The sequence below is a fragment of the Thamnophis sirtalis genome, unplaced genomic scaffold (assembly GCF_051295495.1).
Source record: "Thamnophis sirtalis isolate CommonGarterSnake01/CBP01778 unplaced genomic scaffold, rThaSir2_p1.2 scaffold_3, whole genome shotgun sequence".
NCBI lineage: Eukaryota > Metazoa > Chordata > Lepidosauria > Squamata > Natricidae > Thamnophis > Thamnophis sirtalis.
This window is the reverse complement of record NW_028261383.1, coordinates 157413605-157425622: the sequence shown is the minus strand read 5'-3', so window position 1 is coordinate 157425622 and position 12018 is coordinate 157413605. Positions and strand designations below refer to the sequence as shown.

Here is a 12018-nt window from a genome sequence, read left to right as displayed (position 1 = left end):
AGGTGGCGTAGTGGTTAGAGTGCAGTACTGCAGCCACTTCAGCTGACTGTTAGCTGCAGTTCGGCGGTTCAAATCTCACCGGCTCAGAGTTGACTCAGCCTTCCATCCTTCCAAGGTGGGTAAAATGAGGACCCAGACTGTGGGGGCAATATGCTGACTCTGTAAACCGCTTAGAGAGGGCTGAAAGTCCTATGAAGCGGTATATAAGTCTAACTGCTATTGCTATTGCTATTTGGAAATATAGATACTGGCCCCAATTGTCGTTGCTAAACGAGGATACCTTGCAGGGTAACCCACATTTCTGTTTAAAAAAAATCTTTCATGGTAATTTGATAGAAGATATCACCATAATTTTAAAATAATAATTTCCCCTCCCTTGTGTGGAGGTCTAAACCTTTGTACTGGTTTGAAGAAGGTCAGTTCTCAAGAAGCTGTGGCAGGAAGACAGCTGAATTTTAGGAATTTTGAAAGTTGAATTTTTGAACCCAGCTGTATGACAGGACTCGCTTCAGAATTCCCACTCCACCCTTCAGTGTTGCATAAAGTCTACCAATCTACAATTGTTGCAAAATGAACTAACTGCAGCCCGTTTTTTTCTTTGCATATAAAATGTTTTTACTTCATTTGTAGTCAGCAACGATACCAAGGGTTGTTGTTAAGTGAATAAGAAGGTGGGCTTGTCACGGTATGAGGAGGACCCAAAGACTTTGCATATATATTTTACCCGATTTTACGATCTATCTTTCCACAGTTGTTAAATGAATCGTTGCAGTTGTTAAGTTAACAACACGCTAAGTGAATCTGGCTTCCCCATTGACTTTGCTTGTCAGAAGTTCGCAAAAACTGATCACATGATCTTTGTACACAGCAATTGTCATAAATATGAACCATTGGCCAAGTATCTGAATTTTGATCATATGATCATGGGGATGCTTCATGGGTCGTAAGTATGAAAAATGGTCCTAAGTTACTTTTTTTCAGTGCCATTATAACTTTGAACGGTCACTAAACAAACTGTTGTAAATTGAGGACTACATGTACAGGTTAACTTACGATCACAACTGAGCCCAACATTTCTGTTGCTAAGCAAGGCACTTATTAAGTGAGTTTTCCCCTATTTTGCAATCTTTTTTGCCGCAGTTACATGAATCACTACAGTTGTCAAGTGAATCATGTGGTCATTAAGCGAATCTGGCTTCACCCATTGACGTTGCTTGTCGGAAGCTGGCTGGGAAGGTTACAAAGGGTGAGCACATGATCCCAGGACAGAGCAACTGCCATAAATTCATGCCAATTGTCAGGAGTCCGAATTTTGATCACTTGGCCATGGGGATGCTGCAATGGTCGTGTGTGGGGAAAATTGGTTGTGTCGCTTTTTTTCAGTGCCTTTGTATCTTTGAATGGTCGCTAAACGAATGGGCATAAGTCAAGGACTACCTGTAGAAACCTGAAAATGTTTGTTGAGTATGCAGCAGTTTAAATCAGACTTACTACTTCCAAAGCTCCTGCAGAACTCCTCGTTCTGAGAGCTGCAGGTGGGCATCTCATGCTCTGATTCCCAGCATATTGCCTGTTTGCTGGCCCCATCCAATAAGCAACAGACAGCTTTGAATGGATGAAAAGCAGCTCATGCAATTGTATGAAGAGTGACTAATGTCTGTAATATATGAAAGGGAATCAGTCTGACACACGTGGCTCTTCTTAGAAGCCATTTAATTCAACTCTGGGGAAAAATAATACAATACAATACAATACAATACAATACAATACAATACAATACAATACAATAGCAGAGTTGGAAGGGACCTTGGAGGTCTTCTAGTCCAACCCCCTGCCTAGGCAGGAAACCCTATACCATTTCAGACAAATGGCTATCCAACATCTTCTTAAAGACGTCTAGTGTTGGGGCATTCACAGCTTCTGGAGGCAAGCTGTTCCACTGATTAATTGTTCTAACTGTCAGGAAATTTCTCCTCAGTTCTAAGTTGCTTCTCTCCTTGATTAATTTCCACCCATTGCTTCTTGTTCTATCCTCAGGTGCCTTGAAGAATAGTTGGACCCCCTCTTCTTTGTGGAAACCCCTGAGATAGTGGAACACTGCTATCATGTCTCCCCTAGTCCTTCTTTTCATTAAATGAGACATACCCAGTTCCTGCAACCGATCTTCATATGTTTTAGTCTCCAGTCTCCCAATCATCTTTGTTCTTCTTCTCTGCACTCTTTCTAGAGTCTCCATATCTTTTCTACATCGTGGTGACCAAAACTGAATGAGGTATTCCAAGTGTGGCCTTACCAAGGCATTATAAATTGGTATTATCACTTCACGTGATCTTGATTCTATCCCTCTGTTTATGCAGCCTAGAACTGTGTTGGCTTTTTGGGCAGCTGCTGTACACTGCTGGCTCAAATTTAAGTGGTTGTCCACTAGGACTCCAAGATCCCTCTCACAGTTACTACTATTGAGCAAGGTACCATCTATACTGTACCTGTGCATTTGCCAGTGGAAGAGAGGGAGTGGTCACATGTGGGTATTCTCAAAGCCTGATTGGTTCTGCTTTCTCCCTGTTGCTTGTCACCTTCTTGCCACTTTCTCCCAGCAATGGACCAATTGTTTCCTTAACCTTTTTCTTATTTTTAACATGTTGGAAGAAGCTTTTTTTGTTATTTTTTACTTTTGTGGCAAGCCTTTCTTCATTGCGAGCCTCAGCTTTCCTTACTTCATCTTTACAGGCTCGGGCTATTTGCTGATATTCTGCCTTAGTTATGTCCCCCTCTTTCCACTTTTTATACTTAACTTTTTTGTCTTTCATTTGTCAGAGAGTTCTTTATGCAGCCACACTGGTTTCTTTTGGGAGTTGTTATTTTTCTTCTTCATTGGTATTGTGCTAGACTGAACTTTTGTAATCTCATTTTTCAAAATTTCCCAAGCTTCTTAAGTTGTTTTCCCCTTGAGGATTTTCATCCATGAAATTCTTCCCAAACTCTCTCTTAAGTTTATTGAAATTAGCTCTCTTAAAATCCAAGACTCTAGTTTGACTTTGTTCTACTACTTGTGTTTGCATAATATTGAATTCCAATATTGCATGGTCACTTGCCCCCAGGGTTCCTATGGCTTCAACACTTTCTATCATTTCCTCTCTGTTAGTGAGAATTAAGTCTAATATGGCCAATCCCCTTGTTCCCTTTTTTACTTTTTGGGAAACAATGTTGTCTGCTAGGTTTGTTAGGAACCTATTGGATCTTCCACTTGGTGCAGAGTTTGTTTCCCAGTTGATGTCAGGGTAGTTAAAATCCCCCATTACTATTGTGGTGTGCTTCCTACATACCTTAGTTAGCTAACTAGCAAAAAGTTCTACTTCCTCTGCTTGGTTGGGTGGCGTATCGACCTATGGCAATGTTGTTTCTCCTCCAACCTTTAATATTGACCCAAATGCATTCAAGATAGTTCTCATCATTGTTGTGTTCTATCTCTGTAGAGATGTAGTTATTTCTTATATATAGTTCAACTCCAACTCCTCTTTTATTTGGTCTATTTCTTTTAAATAGTTTAAATCCTTCTAGCTTTATGTTCCATTTGTGGGTTTCATCCCACCAAGTTTCTGTAATGGCAACATCATATCTGCCCTCATTTACTTGAATTTCTAATTCACTGTTTATTGCTCATACTCTGTGCATTGGTGTATAGATATTTGAGTCCATTTTGATTGACCCCGTGTTTACTGTCTGCATAACCTGTGTTATGCCTGACTGCCCCTATTTTCTTGCCTCTTATATGATTCATGCACATGGTATGGCACTTACTATTAAATGCTTGGTTTTGCTTGACGGCAGGAGTGATAATCTTACCCGCACAAACATCCATGTTACATGCACTGATAACTCTATGAGTTTTAGATTGCTGGGGACGGAAATGTTCTGTATCAATTAATTCTCTGTCCCCGCTGTTCAGTTTAAATGTTTATCCAGAAAATCTGTGAATGTAATGCCAAGTAACTCAGTCCCTTTCTTGAATGCGTGAAAACCATCTCTTTTGTACAGTTTTTCATTATCATAATAATGGGGATAATGGGGAGGAGATAGATAAGAAAGAAATGCACAGCACCTGCATGAGCTGCCTTACTAATATCCTGTGAGTTGCAGGTGCATGACACAAGGTAGTCACTAATCCTTTTCTCTCTTTGTCCATATTAGGTACCTGGTAAACCTCATCAGTAGGCCTGGAGTCAGAAATCTTCAGCTAATACACATCACTATTCTGCTCTTTGGCTCTCCATGCGAGCCAGGGACAAATGGATGCCATCGCAAGTGCCGGCCTCAAGAGGAAGTTTGACGATGTGGACGTGGGCTCGCCCATTTCCAATTCCGACGATGAGATCTCCAACAGCGACAGCGCAGACAGCTGTGACAGCGTCAATCCTCCAAGCTCCTCAGGCTTCATTCGTAAGTGTTGGCATTTAGAGGGTTTTTGAAACACGGTTAACTCCATACAGGTGGCCCTCAATTTACAGGCCGCAATTGGTCCTGGAACTTCTGTTGCTAAGTAATGTGGTGGTTAAGTCATCCTGTGATCATGCCTATTTTTTCTGCAATCATTAAGTGAACCACATGGTCATTAAGTGAATCCAATTTTCCTTATTGATTTTGCTTGTCAGAAGCAGGCAGGGACAATCGCAAATGGTGATTGCATGACACACACACACATACACACACACACACACACACACACACACACACCCCAAGACGATGAAGCTGTTATAAGTGTGATCTAGTTGCCAAGTGCCTAGAAGTGTGAGGACTGATCATAAGTCAATTTTTTCAGCAGCACTGTAATTTTAAACAGTCCCTAAACAAATGGTTGTAAGTCAAGGACTAACTGCATTATCAGCATTAATCTTGGCAGTACTTATTGAAGAATTTACCTGTTCCATCTGTTAGTCACTGAAACCTTGCTTTATCAAAAAAGTCTTCCATGGTGTCAGACTTTTGCAAGAATGGGATGACTTTGGGGGTGAAGCAAGAGTAGTAAGTATGGACTTCTGTCTAGCCAGCGTCTTCTGTATTGCCAACCAATAAAAGTTTGTCAAGAGCTGCATAAAGATAGCCTAAATTTTATTTCAGTCAGCGTTCTTTGACCCAGATCCATCCAATACGTTGGACAGGTCTGACCCAAGCCAGAAAGCTTGAGGACTGCTGGATTAGTAGTCCATAATTTGTGGATGCTTGGGTGGTTTAGGGGCGAGAAAAAAAATTTTTTGGGGGGTGGGGGGGTGTTTGGGGATTGTTATGTGTGTTGGGCCTGGTCTCTGGGTGTTATGTGAATATGTTGTTATGTTGTATGTGTAAACTGGGTATATACGTACAATGACAATAAAGTAAAGTAAAGTAAGTAAGTAATACCTTGATTAGCAGGACTGTGTAGCACTTGGGATTCAAGGCAGAAAAATGCTTTCGTGTGAATTGGGGGGGTGAATGATCCACTACGTTCCTTTGGTGTTCTCTACCTTCTCCCACCACCACCACCATTTGTGTGAGACGTGGAAGAGAAGGCTGCTCTCTCTTCTGTCCCTGTCTCTCTTTTTCTGAAGCAGTGCTCCCCTGATATCAGATAGCTGCCAATCCACTAAGATTGGCTGGCTAATTTCAGCAAGTCTTGAGGGAGCCACTTCAGTCTCTCCTGACAGAATGCATTTGGCGGAACCCAGGAGATGGGGTTTTTTTTTGCCATGGCGCCTGCCCTGTGGAATATCATCTCCCCCACCCTCCCAGTTGAGATTGGCCTTGTCCTGATAACTTTCCAGAAGACCTTCAAAACATGCCTATATCAGCAGGCCTGGGAAATCTCACAGAAATGGTGAATAAGGAGATGGCTGCATTATTTTTTAACATCTCTCTTTCTCTACTGTCTTGGTATTAATAATATTGATTTTTTTTAAAAAAGTATACTTGTTTTACTATTGTCCCTGTGAGAAGGGTAGCTATAGAAATATAAATAAATACACGCTTTTATGGTTGTTTTTCAGTGCTGGGTGTTATTTCTTACGTTGGTTACATTTTTCTGTTTAGCTTTTAACCTTATTACTGTTCTGGATCTCAGTAAGCTGCTCAGAGTCGGACATGATTAGAATAGCGTATGAGCCTAGTAAAATAAATACATTCCCTAAAGCAGCTGTGTCTTTTCCTAGGATCATGTGTCTGCCCTCGTGTTCTGCCTAGCCATATCGATTACCCTCTTTTATCCATTCTTGGAGCATGAAGAGTTATAAGAAATTAATTAATCAGGTTATTCGTTCCAGGATTTTAGCCTTAGTTCAGTAGAATAGCAGTTAGTTCAAACAGCTTACATTTTGCCCTGATGATTGTTACTCAGATAGGCTTGCCCTACGTTAACTTCATTACTGATTATGATTAGAGAAGGAGGGTAGATATGTAAAGATGATTTTCTGGATAAGGACCTGACTTGACAAAACAGTGCCATGCCTGTTGTTTTACACCATTAGTGGCATTTGAAAAATCGATTGCGATGCTGCATTGATTGTACAGAACCTTAAGATTTCTCAGTATTTCCCAGATTTCTGGAAAGACAACTTGCCTGTCACCATTAATACGCCTGTGCAGTGCACAGCTAGAATTTTAAATAGCTTGCATACTTCACTCTTGGTTGTTCAGAGCTACAATAAAACTCTGTGGGCTTCGGCCAGTGCTCTTTATATCCTTGGAACATGCTCAGAATCCTGTCCAGTGCTTAAGAATTAAGTGGCAGGTATGTGTCAGTGAGGAAGATTTTGTAAGCTTCTATGGTGGAGGACACATTCTTCCAACAACATTTGCCACAGGTACTCTGTAACATGAAGAAAATGACAGGAGACTCATCCTTGCTTCAATTTTCAAGAGGTGTTTTTGTTTTGCTTCCTTACATCTCAGCAACCTCCATCTTAAAAAGGCAGAAACAGCTGCGTAGGAAGAATGTGCGCTTCGACCAGGTGACCGTGTACTACTTTGCAAGGCGTCAGGGATTTACCAGCGTTCCTAGCCAAGGGGGCAGTTCCCTTGGCATGGCCCAGCGGCATAACTCTGTCCGCAGGTATACCCTAGGTGAATTTGCGCAAGAGCAGGAAGTGAATCACCGAGAGATCCTTCGAGAACACCTGAAGGAGGAGAAGCTTCACGCCAAGAAAATGAAGGTAGGCTTTTGGCAGGCAGAAAAGTCCTTTTTGGTCACTCATTTGCAGAGTTTTTGGTGCTGTAACTTGACCCTGTTTTGATTCATACGTAGCATTAGTGTCACATACCGTATTTTATAAGACGCACTGGAGTATAAGATGCATCAAGGTTTTGATGAGGCAATTTTTTTTAAAAAAAGTTTTTACACTCTGCAAACCTCCCCAAAATAGCCTTAGGAGGCTTGTAGTGTGTTCGGGGGGGGGGGGGGGGGGAGATGAGCAAAAAGTGGCCTGTTTTTAGCAAAAACTGGCCCATTTTTTGTCCAAAAAAAGGGCATTAGGAAGCTTATAGAGTGCTCTGGGGGCTGCGGGGGGCAAAATTGAGCAAAACTGCCAATTTTTCACTCATTTCTGCCCTCCCCAGCCCCCAGGAGCTCTCTGAAAGCCGCCTACAAGCTATGCACGGGCATTTGGGTGAAGGGGGTGGGGTTTCAGGAGGCAAACAAATGCTGTATTCAGCGTATAAGACGCACCCAGATTTTCATACTCTTTTTTGAGGGGAAAAAGGTGTCTCTTATACTCTGAAAAATGCAGTAACCTGGCCAATGGGCCACCAGTTTGACATCCCTGAACTAGACAATCATATGTTCTTTGGTGCATTTGCTTGAGCTTTTTTATTTGTCTGTCTCTGCAGTTATTAAGAAATAGTATTCTAAATATGCATTTCTGATTATTTTGCATTTCGGTTTTCTTTCCTGTCTACTCCCATTATGTTAATTCTGCACCCCAAACCGAAGCCCGTTTTACCCCGGATTTTCCCATATTTCATAGACTATATACAGCCCTCCATCTTGATTGGAATATAAGAAATGCCGCTGGTAATGTGAAAATGAGCATTGAAGAATTTCTTCTTGAAGTGAATGAATGTATCTTGTTTTGTGTCAGCGTGATTCATGGGAAGGCTCAGCAATTGCAGCGAAAGCCTCTCCCCTTTTAGCCTCCTCCAGCACGCTCCTCCAGCAGGTCCATCTCCTTATCGCGCCTCCTGGCAGCCTGGTTGGTGTGTCCTGTAGGTTGCCTAGCAACTGGGTTTCCCTTACAGAATTGAATGCTTCTGTCAAAAAACATAGATGGTCCAATCATTCTCTTGCTACCATGACAACCAGCTTAGCCAAAAGGACAAATATTCACTCTGTAGTCCTGCAACTCTGGCCTACTTTTCATAGTTGGTAAAGGAAACCAGTTTCTGAACTGCACTGCTTCAAGGTCCAGGTTTGTCCTTATACGATCCATCCTAGTTTAAGCATATGCCACTTTCTCCAGAAAGTGAAAAAGAGAAGGATCGAGATTGTGATGAGCTTTCTAACTTTCTGTTTTTAGTGTTTTTTGGTTGTATGAATTAGCATCTGGTTCTGGATATCAATCCACCCTCCTCGTGTATTGAGGTGGAGTATGTCTGAAAAGAAACCTGCTTATCTGTTTATATATTTATTTCCCACCTTTATTATTTTTACAAATAACTCTAGGCAGCAAACATATCTAACACACCTTCCTCTTCCCGTTTTCCCCATTACCACAACCATGTGCAGTGGATTGGGCTGAGAGAGAGTACCCTGTTTCCCTGAAAATAAGACCTCCCCAGATAATAAGCCCAATCGGGCTTTTGAGCGCATGCACTAAAATAAGCCCCCCTCTGAAAATAAGCCCTCCCTGAAAATATTGCAATACAGCAGCAGCCTTGCTGCCTCCTGCACCTCAATAATAATAAGGCCTCCCCAAAAATAAGACCAAGCACTTATTTCGGGGGTCAAAAGAAAATAAGACCGTCTTATTTTCGGGAAATAGCAATAGCAATAGCAATAGCAGTAGACTTATATACCGCTTCATAGGGCTTTCAGCCCTCTCTAAGCGGTTTACAGAGAGTCAGCATATTGCCCCCAACAATCTGGGTCCTCATTTTACCCACCTCGGAAGGATGGAAGGCTGAGTCAACCCTGAGCCGGTGAGATTTGAACCACTGAACTGCTGATCTAGCAGTAGCCTGCAGTGCTGCATTTAACCACTGCGCCACCTTGGCAACTGACCCAGTTACCCAGCCGGCTTTCCAAAAAAAGTAGTTGCAGCTTTGGTAATATGACTATGGTGTTCTTGAAGCCTATAGAAACATGCAACGTGCTTTTCAAAAACATGAGGGTTTTGTATATTCCACAGAGAATTTGGCATTCTGAAAATCTATTTTCCCCTTTCACGGTCTATGAGTGACACAGAAATGTTGAAGGTCCTATCAGCTACATTTTAAAGGTTTCATTTCTATATTTGTCATTTTTAATGTCAATTCTGCTTTCTCACGTATCTGATCCTTATTCAGCCACCTTCCAGAGCGTATTTGTTATCTTACAACAATCTATAGCATCTTTTTCCCCCTCTAGCTGCCATGTCTCTTGCCAAAAAAAACCTCACACAAGTCTTCTCCCCTCATCCCAAGATTGGAGGTGAAACAAATTTTTACTCTTGTTTAGCAGACAATGAGGTTTTTTGTTTTTGTTTTTTGTTTTTGTATGAAGCACAAATCAGCCAAGTGTACCTTCTGCTTTGCCCTTGAGGACAGGCTGTGTCTGCCAGTAGAAAGATTACTGTGCTTTCCACATGGCCAGCAATGCGAATAGTCGTGTCCGTCATCCGTTCGGTGTAAGAAACATCAAGCTGCAAATGTGTTTAGTATCTCAGCAAAGTCGTGATGTAATAATTGTATCAAAGTCACCCTCAGACCCCTTCCCCGCCCCCCCCCCCCGGTTCTAGAATTCCCAAATCCAAGCTCCACCTGTCACACTGCTTTCCTCAGAAAATGGAGGCGCCCGGATTGCAGTGCTCAAGCAGAGCTTAGCTCTCACCTCAGTCCTCGGCTGTGTTGCATCATGTCTCTGAGGAATGGTAATGCCACGGCTACTCTGATGAAACACTACAACTCACTTTGTTTTTGCTATCAGCTTTTTTTTTTAATTTTTATTCCATTTTACTAAGGGTATAAAAACCAACAAATAAAATACATTTTTAAAAAATAAAAATAAAAATAGGAAGTGGGGGAAAGGGGAAAAAATTGGGGTGGCAGTCAATGAGGGAAATATCTACAAAAAGAATAACTTCTGACTTTTTTCGGTAAAGATGTGAATACTGCTTCCATGTTACCCATGGTTCAGATCTTTTTTTGCTTCCCACTTAAAACAGACACTATATTTTTTTTTTCTTCTTAAAATGTACAGTTAGTCCTCAACTAGCAACCACAAGTGGGAGCAGAATTTCTATTCCTAAACATAATGCCTGTTACCTGATTTTATGACCTTTTTTTGCTATTGCAGTGAATCACTGCAGTTGTTAAGCGAAACTGCTTCCCCCTATCAACTTGATTTCGTTGAGAAGGTTGCAAATGGGAAGCTGCAACTGATAAATACATGCCAGTTGCCCAAGTCATGTGATCACATAACTATGGGTTGTTTTAGTCATGAATGTGAGGACCGTTCATAAGTCACTTTTTTCAATGCCATTGTAACTTTCAATGGTTGCCAAAGGAATGAGTGTAAGTCAAGAACCAGTTATGTATATTCTGTCAGGACTGGAAGCCATCTCGGGCAAGCCTATTCATTGTGTAAATAACATAACACAAAGTTTGTCAACGTGAAAAATATACAGTATCATGGTCAACACTGATAAGAAAGAATTATTTGTGCTTTTAGATACCATTATCTAGAAATGTCAAATTTAATCGCAGGATTTTGACTTGGGAAATGTGCTCTGAGTCTTGGGGAATAATGAGATCTACAGGGTTCTATGGAGGTTACCATTTTCTAAACCAGGCATGTCCAAAGTCCGGCCTGGGGTCCCCTCAAACAAAATGAAATACATATCTCCCTGTGATATCATTCTGTACATTTTAAGAAGAAAAAAGACTCTAGGCTTCATAAACAGAGGGATAGAATCAAGATCACATGAAGTGTTAATACCACTTTATAATGCCTTGGTAAGGCCACACTTGAAACCCTGCATTGAGTTTTGGTCGCCACAATGTAAAAAAGATGTGGAGAAAGAGTGCAAAGAAGAGCAACAAGGATGATTAGGGGACTGGAGGCTAAAACATATGAGGAACAGTTGCAGGAACTGGGTATATCTAGTTTAATGAAAAGGACGACTACGGGAGACATGATAGCAATGTTCCACTATCTCAGGGGTTTCCACAAAGAAGAGGGAGTCCAACTATTCTCCAAAGCACCTAAGGCAGAACAAGAAGCAATGGATGGAAACTAATCAAGGAGAGAAGCAACTTAGAACTGAGGAGAAATTTCCTGACAGTTAGCACAATTAATCAGTGGAACAGCTTGCCTCCAGAAGTTGTGAATTCTCCAATACTAGACGTCTTTAAGAAGATGTTGGATAGCCATTTGTCTGAAATGGTATAGGGTTTCCTGCCTAGGTAGGGGGTTGGACTAGAAGACCTCCAAGGTCCCTTCCAACTCTGCTATTGTATTGTATTGTTTGAGAGGCCAGATTTTAAGGATTGATGGGTTGGATAAAGGTTCAGAAGGGGTGGGCACGGAACTGGGTAATGTGCAAAGAACTAAACTACTATCTCTTAATTGATCATGATCTGCCTGCACAAGCCAAGAGCTGGTTTGACCAGCTCCCATAACCTTTTCTATGGCTCGTGTGGTAGCTTGAAGGTTTGCATGTGCTAAGGCGAGTCACTGTCAGAATGTACTTCCCATTCTCTCCGGATGTTGGGTTCTGCAAGCAAAGGAGAATGAAAAGCCCAGAACAGTGCTCTGGCCTGTGCGTGTAAAGCTGGCTCACTGCTCCTTCTTTGTCC

General features: G+C 41.7%; 1 protein-coding gene across 3 annotated transcripts in view; it reads left to right on the top strand.

Moving 5' to 3' along the window:
• CSRNP2 (cysteine and serine rich nuclear protein 2) overlaps positions 1–12018 on the top strand; it is a 44403-nt gene that overhangs the window by 25986 nt on the left and 6399 nt on the right. For all 3 annotated transcript variants that reach the window (XM_087710547.1, XM_087710545.1, XM_087710546.1), the window contains 2 exons: positions 4192–4440; positions 6922–7181. In XM_087710547.1, coding sequence (XP_087566673.1) covers positions 4290–4440; positions 6922–7181 — 411 coding nt within the window. In that variant the 5' untranslated portion in view covers positions 4192–4289. The remainder of the gene's footprint in view (positions 1–4191; positions 4441–6921; positions 7182–12018) is intronic.